General features: G+C 30.2%; 1 protein-coding gene across 1 annotated transcript in view; it reads right to left on the bottom strand.

Annotated features, from left to right (window-relative positions):
* Positions 1-630: 630 nt before the first annotated feature.
* LOC136984743 (uncharacterized) overlaps positions 631-27,612 on the bottom strand; it is an 88,368-nt gene continuing 61,386 nt past the window's right edge. The window contains exons 10-20 of the mRNA XM_067281850.1: positions 26,050-26,108; positions 20,830-20,858; positions 20,613-20,648; positions 18,276-18,564; positions 12,779-12,873; positions 10,453-10,495; positions 9,471-9,574; positions 2,340-2,439; positions 2,141-2,266; positions 1,515-1,598; positions 631-1,382 (exon numbers count right to left, since the gene is read on the bottom strand). Of these exons, the coding sequence (XP_067137951.1) occupies positions 1,290-1,382; positions 1,515-1,598; positions 2,141-2,266; positions 2,340-2,439; positions 9,471-9,574; positions 10,453-10,495; positions 12,779-12,873; positions 18,276-18,564; positions 20,613-20,648; positions 20,830-20,858; positions 26,050-26,108 (1,058 nt within the window). The 3' untranslated portion in view covers positions 631-1,289. The remainder of the gene's footprint in view (positions 1,383-1,514; positions 1,599-2,140; positions 2,267-2,339; positions 2,440-9,470; positions 9,575-10,452; positions 10,496-12,778; positions 12,874-18,275; positions 18,565-20,612; positions 20,649-20,829; positions 20,859-26,049; positions 26,109-27,612) is intronic.

The following is a 27,612-nucleotide window of genomic DNA, read 5'->3' as shown; positions in this document are numbered from 1 at the left end:
ATAAATAAAAACATCAACTTATATATGAAGATCTATTTAGTAATGTAAAGTCTAAATGTGTAGATAGGTAAATTTTCATAAGTTCCATAACAATTTATTTAGGCTAACAATTATTATTAATTTTAAAGGCTAGAGTCTTAATTACTTGTGTTTGTTTATTTATTATGACATTAAAAATTGCAGCCCGGCATTGTGACACTCAAATATCAAATTAAATTAAAAAATATATGCTCCCCATCTCAAATTAGTAATGGCTTGCCCTGTACATCATACTTTTCTGTTAGATGACCGGCACAACTCTATTGTTAACTCCATTCCTGGGAAATTTTTGAATTAAAATAACGTGACTTCCGGTTTGCATCAGAAGTTCTTATATACTTAATCGGGACCTTCTTTCCATATCTGGTCTCGTCTTCCATCTATCTAACTCCATTCTCGAGATCAAGGGGAATTTGCAGGTCTACAATTTTTTCAATAAATCATTCATTGGACTGCAAAAACAAATTTAAAAAAAGTAAGATTACTACAATATCAATGCACACCGGGTCAATTTACAATGTTACAAACTGTAAAGTAAGTACACTTGGATCTAAGACAATTCCATGTAACTGATGTATTAAATACTACCAGAAAATTTCATTTTGTTTAATTGACAGTAATTATAAAGCTTCCAGTGCTTGTTCAAAAACCAAAAATCGGTTTTTGCCAGCATTATAAACACTAATCTTTATATGTAATACAACTAACAATTTCACCTTTAGTCATTGTTACATCCAGTTAGGATTTTTAAAGATTAAAGTTACGCAAGAGATGTATTGCACTTATTTTATTGTATATATACTGAAATGTATATGTCCATCATAAGAATGACGACCATGCTTCGTTATCAAATATAAAAATTTCACCATTTAAGAAATTTTTACAAAGATTCACATCATCCAGTAACAATTTAAAATATTTTCGTAGAAATCTGCAATCCATATTCAAATAGAGTCCTAATAACAGTAACAGTACTAGGCTTTTCATTCTGAAGGGCTGATGTGGGATGAAACATTATTTCAGTGAGATGGGTGTTATCTGTGCATTTTAAAAATTAGCTTGTTTGATGATATTGAAAATCGATTGCTAAATTTTAAGACAATTACATGTTCTCGCTGAATGTTTTCTGCTTATTTATTTGTCACATATTCAATTCATATTTGAAAAATTTTCCAATAATGTCCATTATAAGTAGACACGAATAATTTACTTCAAGGATGGGAAGATTGATGGGCTGGTGCTGCCCATATTCAACGAGTAAGTCTCGGAAACTCTTCAAAACTCAATACGTGACTTCTACAGACAGGACAAGTGGTGTCTTTCTTCAACCAACTTTGAAGACACTAAAAAATATATGGAAAAATTATGTTTGTAATTAGCACTAATACATAAATATAATGATAAAACAACAATGTGAATTCCTTAAGCTGTCTAATGTAGAATTTTATAGTTATAATTATAGGAAATAGACAAACCTTCCCATGAAACTTATGTTCACAAGGTGTACATTCTTCCTCTTGGCTTAGAATAGTTTCAAAGCAGATTGGACATTCATCCAGCTATACATAAATTATATGTATTCTAAATGTAAAGTCAATGATTTATGAATTTCCATACATACTAGTGTTATTGCATAAAATGGCTAAAGTTTTGAGATAGTAGTCAATGGTGCCCAAATAAATTTTACAGAACTTAAGTAATGTTTTTGTTGATGCATATTACTTTTTACAATAAGTTATATTAAAGAACAATTAAGGACGGTAATGTAAATTGTCTACGTGGACTTAACGCATTAATAAGACTTTATACCAGTGTAAGTCCACGTAGACAATTTATATTAAAGACTTCTACAACAGACACAATAAAACAGTTTAATATTGTAAAAATAGAAAAATAATCAGCAAAGCATGCAAGGTGCTGTTGGTGTTTGAAAATGTAATTACTGTTATACAATTTTTGTTGTTATAAAGATATATCTTTAGATTGCTTTCAAAATATTTGACAACTATCCATATTTAACCACTTTGTGTGCAGAATTAATCTAATAATAATTGATTTTAACTTATATGTAGTAGTAGTAGTAGTAGGATAGAAAACTCACCACAGGTAAATTTATAACATTATTTGGATTACATGGAGAAGATGGAGGTGATGGAATGTCATATTTATAAATATCAATCTTTAAATTGTTTTTGGTGACTTTTTTAAGATAATTATCTACATTTTGCTAAAAAAAAGAAATAAATGATCTTGAAACTGAAAAAATAATTTCAAAAAATTAAGTCTAAAAATATGCTTACAAAATAATTTTCAATTGTCTCTTTGCATTTATCTTTATAATACTGCCATAAGGATATTTCTTCCATAATATCACTATTGTTTTTAATAGGAGAACATTTACTAAAAAGAAAGAAAATTTCTTAAATAATTTCAAAATAAAACTGTCATTTTGTTTGTTGATTTTAAGTTACTGGAAATATTATTTGCATCAGATTTATTAAATTATCATAAGACAGTGTCCCCTTTTTTGTTATAAGGAGGAGGAAAAAATCAAAGTAGAAATAAATTGGTGACATCACTAGTATTATATAAAAAAACTCTTACTAGAGATGTAACTGATGCCAATTTTTTCTTCTTTTATGATCTTTAGACTAAAAGAATGTACTGATACACTGATGTATATCAGAATGTTCACAGTACAGTGGAACCTTGCATAACGAGCAATGAGGAGAGGGGAAGTCCTGAATTGTGCGCATGCGGCATGCTCCATCAGTTTATGTTTAGCACTCCTTCTGCTAGCATCTTTGTGTCACTTGTGATCACATATTTTTCCAAACTTGTGTTCAACAACCAGAGCCCGTTATATAATAAACACGCCAAATGATATGCCAAATTCTTGGGTCATTAAATTTAATGACTGATTCCAAATTAAATTTTAGTTAATTTTTAATTCAGACATTTCTATTTATAATTATTATGTTTCCATCTCGTATTAAATTTAACTGCCTACCTTCAGTCTAATTAATTAATTTCTAATATTATAGCATTTACATAACCCAAGAATTTGGCATATGTTTGATAAACACTTCAAACAATATTAGCTGTAATTTTTTTTTTTGCAAATTGAATTCTCATTTTCAGGATGGTTCATTCCGTGCTAGAAGAAAAGATGATGATGATGATGATGATGATTCATGCTCCTTAACAGTGTATTCAAAAAAAATTGCTCAAATGTTTTAACGTTTATATTGTACATTTTTTTGACATGGAATGCATTATCGTATTTTACATTAATTTCTATGGGAAAAATTGTTTGGCTTAATGAGTGTTTTGCATTATGAGTAAGACTCTGGAACGAATTATACTCATTAAGTGAATCCACTGTATGTTTATAAAAGTTACCAGCATCTTTGCTATTTTGATTATTAGACTCAACTTTTTTTAATAGTTACTTTTGAGAATAATCTGATTGCAGCCCAATTTGAAAAAATTGTAGACCTATAAATTCCCACTGTTGTTTGTCTGTCTGTCTTTCCCTAATCTTGTTTAATAGTGGTAATGAATTATTTACAAATTAAACTTTTATGTACAATAATAGTAGTAATACATTTAAATAATAATCTAGAATAGGGTTTCTCAAATGGAATTCCGATTGTTTTTTTAACCCGCGAAATCCTGCAAATTTCTTAAGGATGAGTAAAAGTGAATTTTTAACACAAAATAAGAAAAATTTTGCAAATAGAATACATTTGTATTTATTAATTTTAGAGTTAATTATACTTTCTGACAGTTTATAACCTACTTATTAGTTTTTGCTCATTATGGCATGTCACAAATGGTCAATAATCAATATGTAGCTTATTTGTGGCAGGACTCAAAATTCTTTACTTGTCAGAACCTGTAATATCTGGAATAATTGTGCTTATGCTGTCTTAATTTTTAACCATGCCCAGTAGCTTCAATAACTGCAGGATACACGAGTATGAAGTTTTTCTTCATAAATCTGATTATTAAAGACAAACAAACTACTGAATTATTGGGCTATAAGCTTGATGTTTCTATTAAAGCAGTCGAGGTAGACAAACCAAGAATACTAGAGAGCAAAAGTAGTACTACAATCTTCCAGGCTACAGGTGAAAAACACATAACATCTGTCTTCTCTTAAATGCACTAAACACGATTCCACTCACATCAATTGAATCGGAAAGGGCATTCTTGGTAGCAGGACTTTTCATTACTAAAATAAGAATCAGATCAAGTGATCAGAGTATTGATCATCTTCCAAAATATTATTGTAAATTTTTATAATATGTATTTTTATTTAAAAACGAAAATTACCTTTTAACTCAATTCAAAGCATTTTTTGTTGTTGTTGTGTGCAGTTTCCGGCAAACTTTGAATCTTTCACAAATATATTAAGAATTACCTTTAGTAAATTTTTTCTATATCTTACACAGCATTATTAATATGATTTTACAGGTTGCAGAATGTGTTAAATAATTCTATCTTATAATTATTTTTCATTTTTTAATTTGATTTCATCAAGTAATTTATTTTTATCCCGGGACAAGCAAAAGACCAGGAAATGAGAAACCCTAATCTAGAGTTACTGTACATAACATAGTTGCAAGTATGGAATCAATGGCAAATTTTTTTTTACAGATTGCCTGGTCTTCCTTACTCACAGTCAGTGATAATTCTCCTTTATGGTTGAGAAGGATGGATGCAGAGAGATGACAGCTGAATTCAATTTGAGACATCCCCAAATAAAGTATCCAATAACACACAGTATGATGGGGAATCTGCTTCAGAAACCAATCCTACTTTCCAAAATTTATGACAAGTTTAGAAGTGGATGTCTGTTAGTATGGAGACTGAATATATTTTGCAAAGGTAATGTTCATTAGTATTAGTGCTAGTGTGTTGTTGCTCATTTTCTCTCCATTGGTTCCAGTTTTTATGCGTACTTTGTAAAATACAGGTAATCCCTGGCTCACTCTCTCACAAAGAACTTCTCATTTAAGTCAAACATAAAAAATAAGGATGCAGTTCCTTAAACCACACTGATATAATACTGCTTATGTGTGTGCAGTATGCCTAAACAGCTTTGTTGTATTATAATCTTTTAATTATATGTTTGATATTTGTTAAAATTGAACATGACTGATTACACTGGACAACAATGATTTTGTTTCGGGCTCAAAATTAATATATTCTTATGTATTTTCATCTGCTGAATTCAAAAATCACCATAAAAATGACCGATTAACTCTTGCTTTGGAGATACAGTGATATGTTATTTTTTAGAGTTGTCACACCTCTCACACTGACACAGCAAAACATTCTCCATATGTTTGTAGGTTATAAACATAATAAATGTAGCTATGACTTTGAGTTTAATATTGCTTCTGTTTTTCTTGGTTTTGGAGTACTTTTGAAGTGTAATACTGGTTATACCAAAATGCCATGAAAATGTGTAAATTTAGTGAACAATTTTTGTTATATTCGTAGTGAAATAACATTTTCGTCACAGAAACACAATCTGACACCTCTTCTGAAGACTGCCTACCACCATTATTTGGGTATGAAGGTAGGGGCAGGATAAGTCATGGGCTCCACGTTGCAACTCTTGTTCAGTTATACTACGAGAATGACTGAAAAATAAAAAATGATCTATGGCTTTTACTGTGCCTAAGGTTTGGCGGGAGCCTACAAACCATACAGATGACTGCTATTTCTGCTTGACTCCACTTATAAAGGCAGGATTGTCAATGAAGAAGAAAGAAACAGTTCAATACCCAAATATTCCATCTGCAATTTGACCTATTCCACATTCAGTGGATAGTTTACCAGTTCCTACTCGATTCCAACATTGTGTGGGAGAAGAAGAACCCAACAAGCATTCCACATTCCATGACCCCGATTTTGAGATAAAAGATGATACACTCCAGATTGAATTAAGCGATCTCATTCAAGATCTAGTCTTGTCAAAGAATAAAGCGGAACTTCTAGGGTCAAGACTACAGCAACGTGATGTCAGGGTCTCACAGTACAGAGAACGTCAGAGGGATCTGCTTCCTTTTTTTGAGAAGAAAAACAATCAAGCCAGCCATTAATGTCACAGCAAACAATGCTGTGACGTTAATGGCTTGATGAAATGTTTCAATTTGAAATTCAAACATTTTCAAAAATTCAAAAACACTTACATTTTAATTACATATGCTAACAACATTGAGTCGTTTCTTCTTAAGCCATTAAAATCACATACTGCCACCTATTGTATATCACAGAAACTAGAGCTAATAAAAATTTTCTTTGTCATATTCGATTTTATCACCCCAAAATTAGTCAGATTCCACTCATGAAATAAAGGAAACATTTTTTTTGTTGTCCAGTATTATCTGCATTGGACAGATGCAATAAATTATTATAAAACAGGAATTTTATAACATCAGCTCTGCAGAATGTTTTCCCTTTTGCTTCAGAAGCACTAATGTCACAAACCAGAGTTGTATCATTAGACACTAACCAATAAGCTTAAATATCCATGTTAAGTAGTTACACTGTGACATTAGCGAGGTTGCGGCCAAAATGTGAATGTAAACATTGAGCACCGCTTGACATTCATGTTTTAGAGATGAAAACTTAGGCCACAACCTCACTATTATTTGAATTCTAAAATAATTTTTAATGCACTAGTTTTGGCCATTGCCATAAATAAATTATGAACATCTGTATTTGCAAACGAGATAAATTCTATTAGTACCATGTAGATCCTAATTGAGTTCGAGAACACAGAAAAAAAAAGGAAAATGGCTCAAACTTCTCCTGGCATAAGAAACATCATGAGAGCAATCTTGTATTTATTTTTAACTCTGCCAAACAGTACAATTTGGACTGAGAAATCTCATGCTAAGTATTAAGTGTTCCAAAACATTTATGTCAAGTCCTATATTGCTTCTCAAACAAAAACAGATATGCAATTAAGGGATTTAGTACAAGAAGGATTAAAGGAAGAAATCCTATAAAAATATTCAGAGTTGGATCTATAGTCTCTATAAATCTTTAATAGATGTCATCAGAGACAATTCATTTACAAAGCCATGTAAATTCTGCTGAGGATAACAGCACCAGAAGGAAAATAGATTAGCTTCCCCATCAACATATTCTGTAAGTGGGTCATTTGACCTTATGTATACGAGTATTCTCTTATCAGCTTTCCAGTGCTTTTCTTTGTAGCTTGTTCAGTCAATTCAATAATGGTTAACTAGGATCAAGATAAGGAGATAAATTGATGGTAATTCATCAGTTCGAGTATTGGTATTGAAATTCCTATATATATCCACAACAGCCATAAATAATCGAGCTATAATTTGGAAATAATGATTGTAGATTAGAAATGAATTTGACACTAGAGGGAGGCAGTAGGTGCCATCTTGTCATTAAATTAATAATTATAATTTTTAATTTTAATACGAGATGGCACCTAATGCCTCCCTCTAGTGTCAAATTCATTTCCAAATTATAGTCCAATCATTTACAGCAGTTGTGGGTGTATATTTGCATTGAAATTCCTATTGAGAAGTTTCAAAAACAGTAGAAAAGTGGGTTGCTGAATTTTTTAACTTTCCCGGAAACATTTGTGTTGCCATCTGTTGAAATTTTATTATTAAAAAATTTTTTATTTTTTTGCCATTTTATAACACATTTTTACTGTGATGTGATGATGTGACTAATAAAATCATTATTTCTCACAGGTTGTGAAGATAATTTACAATTCAGTTTAATGAATTCTGATATAAATTGTTTAATACAATTGTTTATAAACAATTATGATAAGCTTAATTTTGATGGCAGGGATGGGTTTTATTATTAGCCTGACTCTACTAGAGATAAACACAACCCTTTAACAGCATCAATCCCCCTGCAAAATTTCAAAAGTTTTCAACAAAAAGCACAGGAGTTATTAAGCTTCAAAGGTGAACAAAATTATGTCACACACCCACATCCATACATACAGAAATTACCTCACTCCCCTGAATTTTTTTGCATTTTTCAACATTTCAAGGTCTCTGCACCTTGATTTTTACACTTAATGTAAAAATCTGGGAGGGTCATTTTTTTGACATATTGCCATACTTCCTGGCTGTTATATATAATGTTTTACTTTTCCTTTGTTAATGTTAAAAAAACACTGAAATTTTCAAATGTGATGAAGAAGTGTGTTTAATCAATAATATGTATTTGAACTCATAATTCTCCTGTAAGTAGCAAATTCATTATTAAATTGACTGAATAAGCTAACTAGTATCAAGATAAGGAATTTTGTTCCTATCCTAATTGAAATTTAATGGAAACCCTATAGTCGAGTGTTCGACAGTAGATATAACTAACTATCTGCAGATAAGGTTCCAGTCCAAAGTGAGAACCTCTCACTTTATTTCAACAAGATGTATCTACAAAACTGTTAGATTCTATTACATTGAATATCTTGCCAAAAGACATTCTTTAAAACAAAAAACCTGTGTATTCTTTATATAATGCAAGAGGTAAAAATACAAATCTATTGTTCTCCAATTTAAATTGTTTATAACTTGAAAGTTTTTCCTGTCCCTTGGAGCTTCAAGTTACAAAAAACAGATACAGTAAAACTTCTCTACCAAAGAAAATGCTACAATAGTTATAGGTAATTTCATTCTGTGAAAAATTGACAAAATTAGGCATTATGAGGGTCAACTGCCTTAACCAACACCGAATAAATTTGTTTTACATCAATACAAAGCCTTGCCAAAGCATTTTGTAAAATTTCATTTTTGAAATTTCTGGTAAAGCTGTTTTATTTGAGTGACTAAGTTCAATCCAGAGATGCAGTTTATTGTGTTTTGTAGATTAAAAAACCAGAACAATAGTTTAAAGCTTGAACATTCAACAACTTTGTATGTAAAAAAGTTCAATTTAAAAAATATCATCCTCCAATTTTTCTAGTTATGCTATCCAGACAGCATAACTGGAAGACAAGGGACTGAATCTCACTTCAGGCTAATTCTTTTATTCCAGAACCTTTAAATTAATTACGAGATGGCACCTAATGCCTACCTTAAGGCCAAAATACAGAATATTAATACAGCCCAATATAATCCAGCAATCTTTTTTCCTTTATAAACATCCATAAATCCTATTACAAAATATTTTTTGAAAATTAATCTGTATAAATGTTTTCTTCAAATTCCAAATATTCATGTAATTAGTTAACAAAAACTGGATGAAATTATTAGATAATGTTTAAATGAAAAGTAGAATTTGGTTCATCATAAAAGCTAAATATTTCTTACACATTTATTTACCAATCAATAAAACTCATACTCAAGAAATCATTTTTCAATCTTAGAACTAAATTAAATAATTAATAATAATAGAAACAATTTAATTACCTTAAATATCTATTTTGTAGTAACTGCATATTTTTCTCAGCCACTGAGATGCAATCTGTCATTTTTTCCAAACAAAATTTTTTTTTCATTTCAAAACAATATCTCTGCCAAAAAAAAATTATAAATCTTCCAAAAATTTGAATATTCATGAGAAAAAAAATCAGATTTAGACTAGAAATTATACATTGATACAAAATAAAACTACTTATAGTAAAAGCTAGGTGCTGAAACTAAAATATGAGTCCAAAGATAGCTTGAAGCATAGATGATAGAACAAAAAAAATTAGCAAATTATAAAAATACAAAATGGTAATAGACTGCGCTTTAGTGGTTCCAACACTACTGTATTAGAATATAAGATTATTGAAATTGCATGGTTTGTCAATAGTAAAAATAATAATGTTAAAACCAATGTTACCATTGTTAATATATACATAATGATTGTGTCATGGTGAAAATCACTATTTGGAAAATTGTTTGGTGCCAAATCAGATTTCTTTTAGCTTTATTTTGTTTACCCATTCTGTTATTCCAGTTTAGTCTGGAGCAGTATATAAATCTCTAACAGGAGAAAAAGAGCTAAATCTGGCATCACTGTATATACCCCCCGATACACAAACTAGCACTAGCACACACTTGCATGGGGTGGCATCCTTAAACTTTAACCCTATTCTCTGAGTACAGTAGAATCGTCCACTAAAACTAGATGTTTAAATTGCTCTACAATCAGAAGTTGAACCCATCTTTGCTTACTAGGAGATGAAAATCTATTCTACTCAAAATAGAACATCTATTACAGTACACTTTGCTTTTTACACTTTTCGATGTGACTAATAAAATCATTATTGGAAATATTATTTCTCACAGGTTGTGAAGATAATTTACAATTCAGTTTAATGAATTCTGATAAAATTTTTTATACATTTTATAAGATAGTTTGCTTATATTGGAAACATGTGATATTAATAGATTTTTATTTTACCTCTGCAAGGTTTCTTCTTTCTTGTAATTCTTCAATTTCTTCCCTGTTTGTAAAGTAATGTTATTTTGATTAGAATTCAAACTGTCTTGTATTTTAAAACTTAACCACTACAGATATATTTACACGCAGTCATAGTAATCATGAAAAGACACTTCACACCAACAATCATCATTTAAAATAATTAACACTAAAGTGTAGTGGAATTACAATTTATTAGCATAATTAAGAAGTACTCACTAGTACTTTTGACAGCTTGCAGCCACCATCCTCAGGTGAAAAACAAATCTAATACAATTAATTTTTGAACATTTGATACTTTGAATGGACTTTTTTAAAAATAACCATGGCATGTGGATAGAATACTAAATTAATTGTATTTGATTTGTTTTTTACCTGAGGATGGCGGCTGTAAGTCATCAAAAGTACTAATGAGTACTAATAAATCCTATTAGTGTTGAACGCAATATCGTGTTAATAAAAATCACATGGCTTTTTCCACCTTTATTTAGTTGATACGGTACAACGTTTCAGGCCTTGTGCCCCTCAACTAAATAAAGGTGGAAAAAGCCATGTGATTGTTATTAACACGATTTTGCGTTCAACACTTCTAAGAACAATACAACACAGTTTCACAACAAATCAAAAATCACTAATAAATCCACTACACTCTATATGTAAAATAGTTTATCAAATTGACTAGTGTTTACCAATTTTTATTGAAAAACATAATTATCATCATTTTGAAAACATCCTGAAGTTGTGGAGATGGAAGGGGCAGTAAAATCAATTTTAGATGCAGCTACTTCCCATAATAGACCAAAGTTGTAGTGACTGACAAAATATTTAATTCCAGTTTTTTCTTCCATTCTAAAATACCAAAGGGACTTCAAATAGCCTATTAAAAAATGACATCTACATACCTAAATGCCACTTTAAAAAAAAAGTCTGTATATTGTCTTTTATTTTACAATGATGGTTTCTGCATCAGTACAAAACTTTAGCCCTTAGCAGGTGATAGTCATTTCAGTTGTCTCCCAGCTGCTATTAAAATGAGCAAAAAATTGACAGATGGTTAAATATTTTTCACATTTTCACCATCCATGAAATGCAGAGGAATACCATAATTAATGAGCAATTCTACATCCAAACCACGAAAAATTTATAGCGTGCAATTCAAAATTGTTAGTGGGACTTAGTCTTAAGTGGCATCCTTCTGTTGCATGACAATACACACTCATCATTGTTATCAAAACTCAGAAGTTTTTGAGCATCCATTTTTCAAGCCAGATCTTGACTCAAACATACATAGGCAGCTGATTTCTATGATGAGAGTATGCAGTAGCTTGTGTACTGACCACTATGACAAAAAATAATGAAGTATTTTCATTGTAATAAAAAATAGAAAAACTAACTGATCATAAAGTTTTTAAATTTAGCAGCTCTTGCTTTTTGAAAAAAACCTTGTACATTCTGTGTTTTTATATTTTTCATTTTTTTAGGCATGCTTTCTTTGATCCCATCCACGTTTGCATAATATGGATGCAATGTAGAGGATTTAATACATTTGCACAGTGATGCATAACATAAGGATTCTTATAGGTCACAGAAAAAAAATGTACTAATTACACAATTACATATCATCTATGTAATGATGTAGAGATGATCCTTTTTTGTAGACTGCATGGGAAAACTTGAATATGGTATAATAATTTATAATACTATTTAGATTATTGATGTTTTTCACTGAAGAAACAGATTAAATTGGAATCTTACCATTCATGCCTTACATCAAAACAGAGTGAATATATTTTCTGCAGAATTCTAACTTACAGTGAACACGAAACTCTTAACTTGTTTTTCATTCCTTCAGTTTCATAATTATTTTGAGATTTCATAATAAGGCTACATTATTAAAATAATTTGAAAAAATCATTTCTATAAGCACATGAAGTGGTTTATTTGTGATTAAAATGTCTTGCATTCTAACAAGCATTCAATTTAAGCTGCATTTTAGAATAATGTAAGAATGGAGCTGCTAAACAATACAAATGTCATGACATTGATTGTTTAGTCTTTTCCATGTTGTAGCCAGGTTTTTGTGGTGCATTCACTTTGTCACCAATTGTTTTATTTATTCATTCCTACAATTACACCCATTAAATTAAGATATGGTCATATTAGCATTTGATACGTTCTTTAATACGTTCTTTATAATGGCAATATTTTTACATTAAAAAAATGATTATGAAAAAAATTTTTTTTTTGACTTGTCTGGAAATTCTAACTGATTTGTTTAGTAAAAAACAATTACTATGAAAAATCATACTTGAGTAAATTCGTTTCACTAATATAATCTTTATTCTTTCTTTCCATTTTTTCCTTGAATTCAATTTTCTTTCCAGCCCATGCTTGCTTTTCTTCCTATATAAAAATGAAAATCAGAATTTTAAAGTAATTTTTTTATAACAAAAATTATAATATAAACAAAATCTTAAATTTCATAAATGATTTTTTAAATATATAATAAAGATCTAATTTATTCAACAAAAATTATAGCTACTTAGAAAGTAGTTCATTGGTTTTATCAAAATTAAAGTAAATTTATCTGACCTTTTTCAAAGACTAATATATTAAAATTCTTAATTATTTCATTTTAGGATATCGTTCGATAATTTCGAATTCCATTATTCTGCTTCTAGTATTTCATTTTAGATATTTATATAGATATATAATGGTAAAGCTGAAAGAGCTAATAGGTTATTAGAAATAATGTTTTGGAGATTGTGCCTATTTCTATTTTGTATTATTAACAATCCAACAATAAAATTATTGTTCCATTTTAATGTGTTTTATTGAAATAATTCACTATTTGTACTGTACATAGTTGATATTTTGATTAAAATATGTCTTAAGATATTGACTTAAAAAAATCAAACCTACAATAGATCTTAAATACAATAGAATTTAATTTTACCTTTCAAAAAAGGATAACTATTGAGATTATCTGTCTGCTAATTCTGACATATGTAATTACCACTGAAAAAAATTTTTTCCTTTCTTTGACTAGAACTGTTTTTCAAAGTATTTTTTGTGTATCTTTAAGGGTTTGGTGCTGCGGTTTCCAGCAATGAACGAGATGAGACCATCAGGAAGTCAGAAAATGGTTAAAATTAACCTTGGTAGTCCCGATGGCTGTGCTTCCGGAATCTTGATGGCAGGCACAATTAGAAATCTGACATAGGTGGCACTATTCAAGCTGACATTTTCTTACGCAAATTTTTGAGTTCCGTGATGATGTTGACAGAAGGTGCAGGTTGTGTTTTTTGGACAGCATTCATGTTATTTGGAAGTTTGTATATTTTATTGATATTTTTTTGTTCAGAGTTAAATGTTCTCAAAAGTGGGAATAGTTATTTTTTGTTTAAAGAAATAATGACAGAAGGAGTGAAATTGTCATCCGATGATTTTTGAAAAAATTGCAATTCTAGGCTTTTCTTTCCCTAGTTAGAATCTGAATTTGCTGATTTAGATATTGATAAAAGAATTCCCAATGAGTGAAAGGGGTATGATTGCAAGGACAATTTTGTAGAAGGTTTTGAAATTGTGTATGAGACCAGGAAACATGCCAAAAACTTTGTAGACCCTATAACTGGCGTACACTCAAAAAATTGAACATTCATGGCAAACTTTAAAAAAGAGGAAGAATTTGCCATGCATTTTACTGAGGATATGTTGGATAATTTATTTGGTTAGGTTAGATTAGGTGTGTTTGCTGCCCCCGAACCCAGCAAACAGAAGAAAGGAATGCCTTAAAAAAAGGGGGGAGAAATGTCTACTAAAAATGTAGTCAGATCATCAAATAGGAGAAAGGCAGGTTCTAAAATGGAAGTCAAATCAAATCGTTGAGCAAGCAAGCAAAAAAAAAGAACTACAGAAAAATGTGAGTAGCATATTTACATTTTAAATACATTTCAGTTTAGAAAAAGAATTAGAAACAGGTGCGCATTGGTAATTTTTGATGGTCGCTGGTCACAAACAAGATGGGGACCGGAAGTGGCCATCGGGACTACCAAGGTAAACTTTAACTCAGAAAATTTCCAAGAGGTGCCAGTAGGACTGGATGATTCCCTCTCTTCATATTCTTTGGCATTGGTACTAGTCCTGTGCTCCTTGAACACATCTCATATGTTCCATCTGTCCATTGTTAGAGAAATTGAAAGGTTACAGACTATTTCATTTTAGGAAACTACTTTTATTTGTTTCCTAAAATGAAATAGTCTGTATTTTCTGGCGTGTAAGATGACCCCCCCAACTTTTACAGTTAAAATATAGAGTTTGGGATATACTCGCCGTATAAGGTTACCGGGCATATAAGACGACCCCCGACTTTTGAGAAGATTTTCCTGGGTTGAAAAGTGTCTTATATGCCGGAAAATACGGTATGTGGGGCACTATTATTCCTTTCTTGATCAAGTATGACCAATGCACAGGTCATTCAGGGATCAAGTTCTGTTCCTTCTACAAAGTTTCAAACAAAATTTATTTCTTCAGAGGCATATTTCCTATCATGAAATGGGTAAAAAATAATAAATGATTTGAAAGAAAGTAATGCTTCATGTCTCACAATTGCAAGTAACATAAAAACACAAATTTTTGATACTGAAATATACCAATGAGTTTTAAAAAATAGAAATAAATAATTTTTAAAATTGTCTCAACACAAATAAAATAATGTGGACTGATATAATTGTAACTATTTTGAGATTTAAAAGCTTAAAATGTCCATGATTTTTAGATCTAGGCCAGTGATGGCAAACCTTTTTCTGAAGGTGAGTTATTATGAATTATTATTATTATTTTTAATTAAGGTTCATGATTAGTAATCTTCAAGATTTTTTACAGCTTTATGATCCTGCTTTGAAATCTGTCAAATAGGTTTTTGTAAACAATAAAAAATATTACTTTTAATATGGGTACCTTGACCCATAGATCACTGCTTCACCATGACTGATCTAGACAAAAAGGATTTTATAATAAGGGATAGAAAGAAGTTACAATTAAGATATCATATAAATCACAGCTTACTAATTATATCTGACCTTTTGGAATCTACATTCAAACACAACTAAAGAAGTCTACTTTCAATCAAAAAGTGTGATAAAGATAAAATGTTATCTATTTTATAAAGACAAACTTTTCATTATGTATAAAAATACAAGTTATTTCAAAATAATCTTTAGAGTTTTGGGAGACATCACAAGACAAATACCTAATTCACATGAACTCAAACAGTTTGTTCATGCAAAATAACCTACATACGGAACTGTATCTGAAACCAGCACACAATGTTGTGGTTTCCAAGATTACCGAACCCTACACCACTTGACTTCTTTTTGTGGGGTTATATAAAAGATAAAATCTGTCCCACCATTTCCATGTGATATCACTGAGCTAAAAGAGCACATCACCACAACAGTGTTTACTATTAATAAGCCAACATGTGGAAAGAATTGGATTATCGTATGGATGTATGGTGAGTCAAAAATGTTCACTATATGCACATCATGGGTAAGTGTTTTAAAAAAAAAAAACTAGCACTGAATGGGACATGAATTCAGTACTTCTCTTGCAGTGACTTTTTTGGAGGTACAAAAACATTAACATAATGAAATGAATGTTTCAAATAACATACTAAGCATTATAATTTTTCTAAGTTACAAGACTGAACCTTGTAACTTAGTAAACATTGCTTGCTTGAAATGGATTTAATTTATTCACGGCAGCTTCTCAGCTTTTAATATCTACAAATTTGTTTTGTAAGTATTGCTTAAAACTAGTGAAAAACATTTGTATAATAGTAATGTTTGCTATTACTCCTGTGCTTCTGAATGCTGTATGTATGATTTTAAAGGTTACAAATGTAGATGACCAAAACATGGTTTGAATTCTATTAAAGTTTAGAATATCTAATATTTAAGTACTTAACAATTTGTCAGTCAATTCCTGGTTTTAAGAGTGGTAAAATGACATTCACAAACAATTCACACTGTATTTTTGCAGAACGACCAGCATGCTGGTCTACCCGGGAGATCAGGAAATCAGATATTTCCATAAGATAAAAGAAGGCATGCCAGTTTAAGTGGGGTTATACACCACTCTCTAGAGAGCACATTAAAAAAACAAATGCATTTTTATTCTAAAACTGTCAGCACTACATCAAAAACTACAATTTTATGTTTAATTTCTTCATTTTGTCTTCTTTCTAAGGATGTAAAATACTCGTGGAATTCCAAAAGTGCTTTTTTTATGTTATTGTTATTTGATTCAAAAATCTTTAAATTTAATGTTTATTTTTGCAAACTCCCTGTAAATTATCTGTGCTTTGTGTGAAATTTGAGAGGAAGGTGTTATTTTTAAGGTCAAGGGTGGCCCCACACTAATTACTACTAATATCAATAAGTTGTTAATTGGTTCATTGTCTTGTAAATGAAAATGCTCTTCCTGATTTTAAGTCAATCAAATTACAATGTTGTTATTTTATTCTACTGGGAAGAATGTTTTCTTTAATCAGATCTAATAAAACTAGCTATTAACTAAACCTTAATTTTATATTTTAGTGGTAGTTTAACTGGCATGCTGGCCATTCTGCAAAAATATGGTACAAAATTTGGAATCAGAACAATTTTAGCACAGCTTAGGCAATTTCAAACTCTGGACCGTCTATTGTAAAATTCTATAAATCACTCAGACTCCTGTCTCAAAGTACTGGATATTTTAAATTATTATTTAAACTATATTAATCCAGAATGAACTACCAAGAGGAAACATCAGACATTCCTATCAAAGCTGAAAATGGTGATAAGTACTTTTCATTTTTCATTATCATCCACAACTAAACATTGACGTACTATAACCACAGATGGAAAACATTGTGTAAGGTTAAATTTAGTGTTTTTGAATTCTTAAGTCTTCTTAGCCAATTTGATATAGGTCTTTTAACAATATCCTGTATTAGTTACTTCTAAATTTTTAGTCAAAAAGTAACTTGACCAACTAGTGGTAATCTCAGCAGCTAAAGTGAGGAATCTATTGGAACTTTTGCAAGATAACAACTGAGTGACATGCACTCATGTTACATGAGAATAGAGGTAGAACATGTAACCATATATTGAAAATTTTCAATATTAAAGATTAGGAATTCACTATGTCAAGAGATTCTGCATGGCAGAAAAAGCATAAGGAGTTGGAATAATATGATCTCTCTGTTGTTTATTGTTCTACACAGTGTTTGAACAATGGGAAGTGAGCAAGTCAACACCCCCCAAAAGACTCATACAGTTCACAGATGAGGCAGCAGCACCATAGCTGAAGCTTACTGTGATGTCAGCCATGCACATATTCTCCTGTTTTCTTCATTAGTTACACATTTTATGGAATAGAAGTCCAATACTACTGTTTCTTCTTTTCCACGAAATGTATAACTAAGGTAGAAAATGCGAGAATGCATGCTTTGTCTGAATTCCATTTGACAAGATGATTTTATATCTCACAGTCGACTCCATAATAAGTTTGGTGCTGCTGCCTCATCTGCAAACATGTATGGATCTTCTGTTACAGGTATTGGATTGCTCACTTCCCTTTATTCAAACACTGATATCTCTGTTGTTTTTTGTTCTACACACACTGTTTGATACTACCAATGCCATCTGTCAGACCAAGAACTTTTCAAACTAACCCCACATAAATAAGTTATAAAATTAATATTGAGTTTATAAATTAATATTATAAAGAAAAACAAAGCATATATAATTCATTAGACTTACTTCATTTTCAGAAACTGAATTTTCATTATTAGATGTTTCTTTTTCTTCTTCATAAAAATTTTGATTATATAAGGGCCCAACAGTACACTTTGATGAAACAGGAATAAAATTATATCTTTCCTGGTCTATTTTCCCTCTCAAATTTATATGATCTTTATTATCTTGAAGAAATTTGTTCAATCCTCCATATTCAATAAGATACATTACTTCATCATCATCAAATTCACAAAACTTGAGAAAATCATCAATATTTGGTGGAGCAAAAATATCATTTATCTCTTTTAAATATCTAATAAAAAATTATACAGAATTAAAATTTTAAAACAAAACAAATCAAGTTGTTATCCAAATTTCTAAAATATTAAATATTTTAAGTTTGAAGAGGAGAAAATTTTATATACCGGTACATGTGCAGATTTTGCTCTTAACTGTTGCAATCTCCCCATTAGAACTCATTTTATAATCATATAATGAACTAAACTTGCTTCTCTCCATCTATAACACTTTTATTCCAACATTTTACTATTTGATGATTAATATACAGGGTGTCCCATAAATTTGTAAATACAGTAGTTGAAAGAATTGGTATATTTGAATGCAGTTTGTGTAAAAATTACTCTCACAAAAGGGGATTTTTTTGGGTAGAGAAAAAGAAAATACCGTATATCTCGGCAGATAAGACGATAGTTGAATCATAAAAAAAGCCCCCAAAATCTGGGGTCGTCTTATAGGACAGATACAAAAAAAATTAGATTGAAATCTATATAAATTAAAACCATTATAAAAAAACGGACAAACCGTAATTATTTCCTAGTAGAGAGTAGATTTTTGTGAATAGTCAAGATCATTACCTGAATGCTGAATCAGTGCAAATATTTGCAACAATCGCAAGGCAGTGCAAGAAAATAAAATTTGTTCATTCGAAAAATTACAAATAGGACATAATTCCGTATATGCTATACAGTGTTGTTATTCAGATGATGATCGCTGATCTAAACTAAATTCATAGGCCGTTGATAGTTTGCGGGTCGTCTTATAGGACAGATATATGCTAAAACTATAAAACTTTGACAAAAGTTTATACCTCGTCTTATCTGCCGAGATATACGGTAGTTCAAATTTTTGTTGATAGAGGACACTGAACGCAAGAAAAATCACTCAAATTGTGCAAACCTGAGTCTTATAAAATGCAGGTTGTACTATTAACAACTCATTTCTAAATTTTCCCATTACTGGTGCTCACATATGGTTTTCATTATGACGTTGACGTTGGTGGATAAAGCACTATTGGCACTATTTATCTCAGCTACAAATTGCCGGCTGAAACTTTATGAAGATTTAGGACACAGAAGGGAATGAAGAAAGGTTCAGGTCCAATCACTCCTGCCGGATTGGTTTCCCTAGTACGACGTTTCGAAGAAATGGAAAGTTTGTGTAATTGCCCACACAGTGGTGCACCATTGCATGGGTGATTACATCGTATGTCAGCACCAGTAACGGGAAAATTCAGAAATGAGCTGTTAATCATACACCATGCATTTTATAAAGCTCAGATTTGCACAATTCCAGTGATTTTTCGTGTGTTCAGTGCCCTCTATCGACAAAAATTTGAACTTTCTTCTTTTTCTCTACCCAAAAAAATCCCCCTTTGTGAGAGTAACTTTTACACAAACCGCATTCAAATATACCAATTCTTTCAACTTTTATGAATTTTTAAACTATTTACAAATTCATGGTATGGTTAATTTAATCATTATTCAAAAATTTACTTCAGAAAGTAAACAATAAAAATTTGACAATAAAATTTTTAAAATTCAGTCTCTCCAAATCATTCATACTCATTATGCCTCATCTTTTCCGAAGATATTGTGCAAATTCTCACAGAAAAGATTAAATTTTTTCCTGTTAGATTGCATGTTATTAGAAAATTGTATAAGTTGCATTTTAAAGTCTCATAATTAAATAATAATACAGAAATAGATAAGTTTAATCACAACTTTTTATGACAATTAAATAAATTATTTAAAACAATGGAGTCAGTACAATTAAGTAAGATTGAAAAATTCTATCAGAGATTACACAAAAATTTTTTTTAAAATTTTCACTTTATAATTTAGATATAACCTATAGGCTACAGTTTTCTCTCAAAGATTTTAGCAGTATTATATAAATAATAATAATAGATTGAAAAGACAATGATTTTTCTCATTTTGTATTGGAAACTATTAATCATTAAATAGAAGTAAAGCTAAAAATAATGTATAATAATTCTATTTTCAAATTCATAATATTTAAAAAAATAGTGGAACTTAATATAAATTTATTTGAAAAACTTACAAAAGAAGATTTGTTTCAATATCAGTATTTTGTGATCTGAAAAACAAGTGAAAATAAACCAATCATGAATCATCATATTCAAGGCTCTTACCAAAAGAAAAAGTAGAACAATTTTAAGAAAAGCTATATTTTAATATCATATTTTTTTTAATAAGTAAAAATATTTAAGTAATTGTATATAATCTTATATAAATTTATAATAGCATTTAAAAATTACCTTTGAAAATTCTCTGTTTTTTTATTTTTCTGTCAAAAATAAAACATATCTTAATGTGATTTCATATCAATAATACAAAATTTAGCCTAATATGTAATTATAATGATTAGAAGCAAATATTTTCAATTTATATGTCTATTGATAGCAACTGACACTACTTAATGAACTGATGATATTTTAATTGCTATCACTTAATTGAAATACAGTAAAAGCTTGATAGAATGGATCACCAAGAGACTGAAGATATTGGTTGGTTATAATGAAAATCTGTTTTATCATTACTACTAATTATTATGGACTCATCCATTACATTAAGATGTCCATTACTATATAGTAGATTCATGTTAGAATAATCTTGGTAACAGACCTGAAGAAAATATCTAAAGTTCATAGATATTTTCTCCAGAACCAGATGCCGAATTAATGTAGTTTTATTTCATTTCAGTGAATCTGTTACTGCAAATATAAGGGATTCTACTGTATTTAGTAATATCAACTTGTCCAATCTGTATATAAGCCAGATTTTCACTAAACTTGTAAAAACAATATTTTTCTTACTCATTATTTTTTAGCTGCAGCTGTAACTTAAATAAAACTTTTTTTTCTTTCTAAACTAAAAACATAAAATTACAGATTTTTTTCAAAAATAAATGCTAAATATTTTATTAAATAAACAAACATGTAGCAAACTTTTAACCACACAAAATCAGTAATCTTTGTGTCACTTGTTTTGGTTTGGTTTTAATCCAATATGATAGGCATGCCACATTTTTTAAAATCAATTTTGGGACATTGTATTTCAAATGGAACAAAGTGCTCTATAATCTTGTCAGCAGTTAATATCTGGATCATGTTTATTTCAGTACTTTCATCTGCATCAAGTCTCAGCTGGCCCACTAGTCAAAAAGTTTCCTATCACTGTCATCGTCATCATCACAAATCTGTAAATTCTCACCAACATTGTTTGATCATGTAACTCAGTTGGAGGTGAAAAAATATAACTGTTATCAGCATCTACAAATTCTTTTAAAATGTCCTCGATCTTATTGTCTTCATCTGCTACATCTTCATTCAATCATTTCTTTCATCAACAAAAAATTTTGCATGCTTAACTGTAAGAAATTTTACTGCTTTAAATGTGTGTTCTAAAGTCCAAGCTTCAGAACACATATTTAAAGCATCCAATAAACTTGGTTTTTATGTGGCTTCCATTTCTAATCAATGTAGAATTTCTGTCAACATTAGTTTTTTGTAATGGATTTTAAAATTCTGGTCCATTGGCTGAATGAGTGATGTTACATTTGCTGGTAAGTAATAAAATTGTCCATCAGAAGAAATTATTTTGTTTCATGAATGGCTTGATCTCTGGGAAGAAAAATTAGTACAACAAAGTCTGAGTCATTCAAGCAATTTTGTTGCTCATGTACTGTACAATATAGACAAAACTCAAATGCTTTTAAATGCCCATGAGTTTCTGCTTTGACCAATGACAGGAAGTGAAAAACAAAAATTGCTTGTCATATTAAGCACATAGCAGCACATAGCAGCACAGTAACTCTCTTTTACTTGTTTTCCTCCTTTATATCTGCTGCCATAGAGACATGGTTTTTGTTGACAAAAGTCTGTAAAATAATCCAGTTTTGTCACAATTGAAAATATCATCAGGCTTTTACTTCTGTAATATTAGGGACCATTTATTCATTATCCATTCTTTTGTAGCATTTTTGTCTACTGAACTTTATTCCCCAGACACAGTTACAAAGATAATAGAAACCTTTGATGAGCAAGCAAAGGATAGTTTTCTAGATATCAAAGATGTAATTCAAACAGAAATTATAGTATTAGGCAACAGTTATATAAACTTAAAGCATATTATTATGTTCAAGAAGTTCATCATGAAATATTTTCTGTTTTATAGAACATTTGTTTATCAATTGAAAATTATCTATTAAGCTTGCAGACAAACATCATTATGATTTTTATATTTTTTACTTAAATTATGATTACCATTTAATTAGAATTTTTAATTTGTCCATGAAAAAAGTTTAAATATACAGGACATACATAAATGTACTTATTTAAAACAAAAAAAAAATTTTTGTACAATATAGCTTTTTGTTATACATTTTTAAATTTATTCAAAACATCAATAGAATTATAGCTTAAATACTGAATTTTATTTATAGCTTAAATACTGAATTTTATTTATAGTTTAATTTTCTTGAATTTTTTAATGAATTAATCACAAAAATATTAATTTCTACTTAATTCTTTTCACAATTTTAAGAATAAAATTGACTTTTTGAAAATAATTCTAAAAGATATGTTTAATAGAATCAATACTGTAAAATGTATCATTTAAAAAAATCTAAAAATGTTTAAGTGTAATAACACATTATTTGTGCTAATTCTTTTAATTCAATTAACATGAATCAACACAAAATATGCAAGTACAAGGTGGTTATAATTAAACTGACCCTATTCAGACCCCTCTAGAGCCCCATTCTGATTATTGAATTTTGATGAAACTTGGTATGTACTGTACATTATATAGACCACGGGGAAGAGATTTCTGCAATAAAAAACTGTCAGATGGTGCTTTTCACAAAACCCTTATGCAAAGTAGGCAGACCTACTAAAAAAGACTGCATTCAAAGTCTGAAAATCATTTTGTGTGCCTTTGTGTTGTTGTTAATGATGCCCTTACAGAAGAAAGGCAGAGCATGGCAGGTAAAACTGTTTTATCAGAATACGGCAATAGCTTAGCTGCACTGTGAAAAGGGCCCATGACAAAAAAATGGTTTGAAAAACATGATCATGAAATTTGGAGACTTGGATTTGCTGCCAGGAAGAAGTCAAAAAGAAATTGTCAAAGAAGTTGCTGTTGCTTTTATTGACATAGCCTTCAGTTCACAATGTTCAACAAATGCTTGACTGGTGTCTAGTTATGGGAATTCCTAAAAGATCAGGACTCTGCCTGAATTGAAAGCCAGCATTACATGCCATGTTGCTGAAATTCCCGGAGACCTTTGTGACATCATTGAACATGCTGTAATGTGCAATTAATATCAATGGAGCACACGTTGAACACATTCTGTGATTGAATAAAGTTTAATGTTTCTGATTTGTTTTCATCCTTCTTTAGGCACCACATTTTCACCTGGTGGTCAAATTTTATACTATTTTTTATTGCAGAAATCTATTCCCCATTATCTATATAACATATATACCAAATTGCATCAAAATCTGATAAGAAGAATGGATTCTATTGATAGAAGGGTCTGAATAGGGTCAGTTTAATTATAACTACCCTGTACTTACAGAAATACACAAAACCATCAACAAACATGGAATGGCAGAAAACAAACTTTGAAAATACACTCATGTTTGCATGATTCCTTCATGATGTTTCAATTTTTACAAATAAACAGCAGGGTATGACATGCACTATCATTCTTGATATTCTAATCATTTGCATGAGTAGGCTGAGAAGCACTCTCTGAATGGTCATGTTAGCCATATAAATAGAGTGCAGTAGCAAAAAGTTGGAAGTAGTGTATCATTGTCTGCCACTGGTAAATGTTTCATGAAAAGTCACTATGCCTTGTCAATGACAAAGGGTACCATATGAGTCAGTTATGGAGTTTGAACAGGGGCAAATGATTGGCCTGCATGAAGGGGGATTTTCTTATTGCAAAATTGCAGCTCATGTGGGGCATAATGCCATGATGGTGGTGTGAGTGTGGAAGCAGTGGGTTGAAAAGTACCAGACAAGTCACAAATCTGGCAGTGAACAACGAAATGTTATGTCATCACGGAACAACAGATACCTCATCCGCACAACAATTGCATATCATACAGTTTCATCTCAACAGTTGGCACTACTACAGGTGTGCTGATGTCTGCTGTGCCACAAATTGCATGCATGAATCCTTTGCACAGGATTTCCCTGGTGCAAAACCATTGACACCTACAGCTACAATGAGCTCACCCACACAGCCACTAGCATGTCAACTGACAACTAATCATCTTTTCCAATGAATCCCACTTCAATTTAGAGTACAATGATGGCCAATCACCTCTATAGCATCTAACATGTAAACACCATCATTCACAGTGTGATTGTCCAGTATGATGCTGGATAATGTAAAGTGCGATGGTCTGGACACTATTGCATATTATGGGCCATCTTGACCACTCAGAATTGCAGGTACTTGCTGCAGCTACAGCTACAGCTACATTAGGGAAGTTGTGAAGTCAAAGTCATACCCTTTCTTCAACACATTCCTGGAACTGTATTTCAACAGGACAATGCCTGTCCGCATGTTGCTAGGAATATTCTAGACTTCTTTTCAGCACAACAGATATTGCTTCTTCCTTGGCTTCTCATTCACCAGACATTTCACCTATTGAACATGTCTGGAATTTTGTGGGTCAGAAACTTGCTGGTGATGCTCTTCCCACAGCCAACATGGATGAACTTTGGGTTTGAACAGAAAGGAATCTGGAATGCTATTTGTCAGGTAGACATTCAAAACCTGTTTGATTTGATGTCACAATGTGTAGAAGCACCACCAACTACTGATTTTTGGCATGTAATATTGTTTCATTGCTCTGTAAATTTAATTGTTTCTTTTATTCCACGTGTAACCTGTAGTGATACAATTTCATTCATTTCTGATGATTCCTTCATTAAAAAAGTAAAGTAATTATGTAAATATTAATACTGATAATTTATGATTTAACCAGCAATAAATATAATTTGCATAAATAATAACATGTAAATATTGCATGTTTACACCATAATTAATATCATAAGTAAATAACAAAATATGCAAGTACTTAATTTCTAAATACATGAGTGTGTCACTATAGATCAGTGATATTTAAAACTGTGTGACATCAACACTGTTTTTATTGAGTTAAGAAATTAAGGTGCATTTTATATACCATATTTACTTAAATTGTTATAAAAGATAATATTTCTTTATATATTCAAGTAAATCAATAATAGTCTAACCAGGAACTATTCCAGTATAAGAAGACACTAGATGCAACAAAATTTAATGAAAACAAATGTTTCTATTTAAATTTCATTCTGTAACCTAATGAAGGCTTATCAATTAGGCTGAAAACATTTGTTTTGATTAAAGTTTGTTGCTGGAAACACGTGTAAGGTGTCTAGTATCTTTTCATAAATTAACTAAAATTAACACTTACATTTTCAAACTCTCTTATTTTTCCATCCTTTGACAATACAGTCCAAGAAATTTCATTTTCTTTAAGCATAAAAATAAAATTGTCAACATTTTTATTTTTTGTTTTGCATATTTTATTTAAAAATGATCATTAGTTAATTAAATAGCAATTACAAACTTGAGAATTAATTGAAAATGTTCTTAAAAAAAAATAATGTTATTCATTATGTATAAGAATAAATTTTCAAAACAATATATTATTAGTACTCATACTATAAATTTCTTAATACACTCTAACGTTTCAATACAAGGAAAAACAACTCATATTTACTTGGAGACTGTACAAAATTGCAATAACTACCAATCATTTCAGATCAAGACATAGTTGGAATTTTCCTGTAATAATGAGATATAGATAAAACAGCTAGAAACCAGATGCAGTTAAAGAAAAATGCATAATATAGAGTATAAAAAAGAACTTTTATGAGAATATTTTTCTTATCAAATTTAAAGCTAGAAAAAATAATAAATATAACAAAAATGAAACAATTGCTATATGTCATTAAGTTAAAAGTTGAGATTCATAGAGGGTGAACTGTAATAAGCAATGTGATAATCAAACAAATTAGAATATGTTGTAGTTTATTTTTGTCTACCAAGTCTATACCATAACTTGTATAAAGAGTACATTAGGTGCATGTGACCAATACATAAGCGCACACTATTCTTGGATGGTATGAACATATAAAGATTATTGATTGCAATTTGAAAAAATTGTAGACCTATAAATTTCCACTGTTGTCTGTCTGTCTTTCTTAATCTGAAGAATGGCGTCAGACAGATGAAAGTCGAGACCAGATATAGAAAGCTTAGGAGCAGGAGACCCTGATCAACTATATACAAACTTCTGGTCTAGACCAGAAGTCATGTGAATTCAATTAAAAAGTTTTCCCTGAATGGAGTTACCTAAATGACCGGTGTGGCTCTGTTGTTATCAAGAAAAATATGATATACAGGGGCAAGACATTACTAATTTGAGATGGAGAACATATTCTTAATTTATTCAATTTAAAATGTAAAATTAAATGTTGCAGCCCAGCACTGTGACAATGTCACAATAAATAATTGCTTGTTCTTTAATAATAATCAAAACTGATTTCATTATTGAACTATAACTTGGTTAATTAAATATATAGATATTGCATAATTTTGGTTTGGACTAAAGATAATCAAATTTAATACAAGATTGTGATCTAACTGTCTATTTAACTGGTTTGGACTAATTCCAAAACCACTGTTTATCTGCTGTTATATATGGACATGTCTGTACAGTTAACATTAACCTGTCCTATGTCATTCCTGACATATATTGGGGTCGTGACCTCTGACCCGTGAGGTCAAACCCGATATATATCATTTCTGTTTAGGAATGTTTTTTAACATCAGATGTCACTACTTGTACAGAAATCCAAAATTAGTGACTCATATCAAAAGAATTGTTATGTTATCTAGTTTTTGCACAGCAGGATATTACAATTCTAGGAATAATTGTTTAAAAGAAGTCACAAAGAAAAGTAGACCATTA

This window comes from Centruroides vittatus, unplaced genomic scaffold (assembly GCF_030686945.1).
Source record: "Centruroides vittatus isolate TY-2023 unplaced genomic scaffold, ASM3068694v2 contig_927, whole genome shotgun sequence".
NCBI lineage: Eukaryota > Metazoa > Arthropoda > Arachnida > Scorpiones > Buthidae > Centruroides > Centruroides vittatus.
This window is presented reverse-complemented; position numbering and strand designations above follow the sequence as displayed.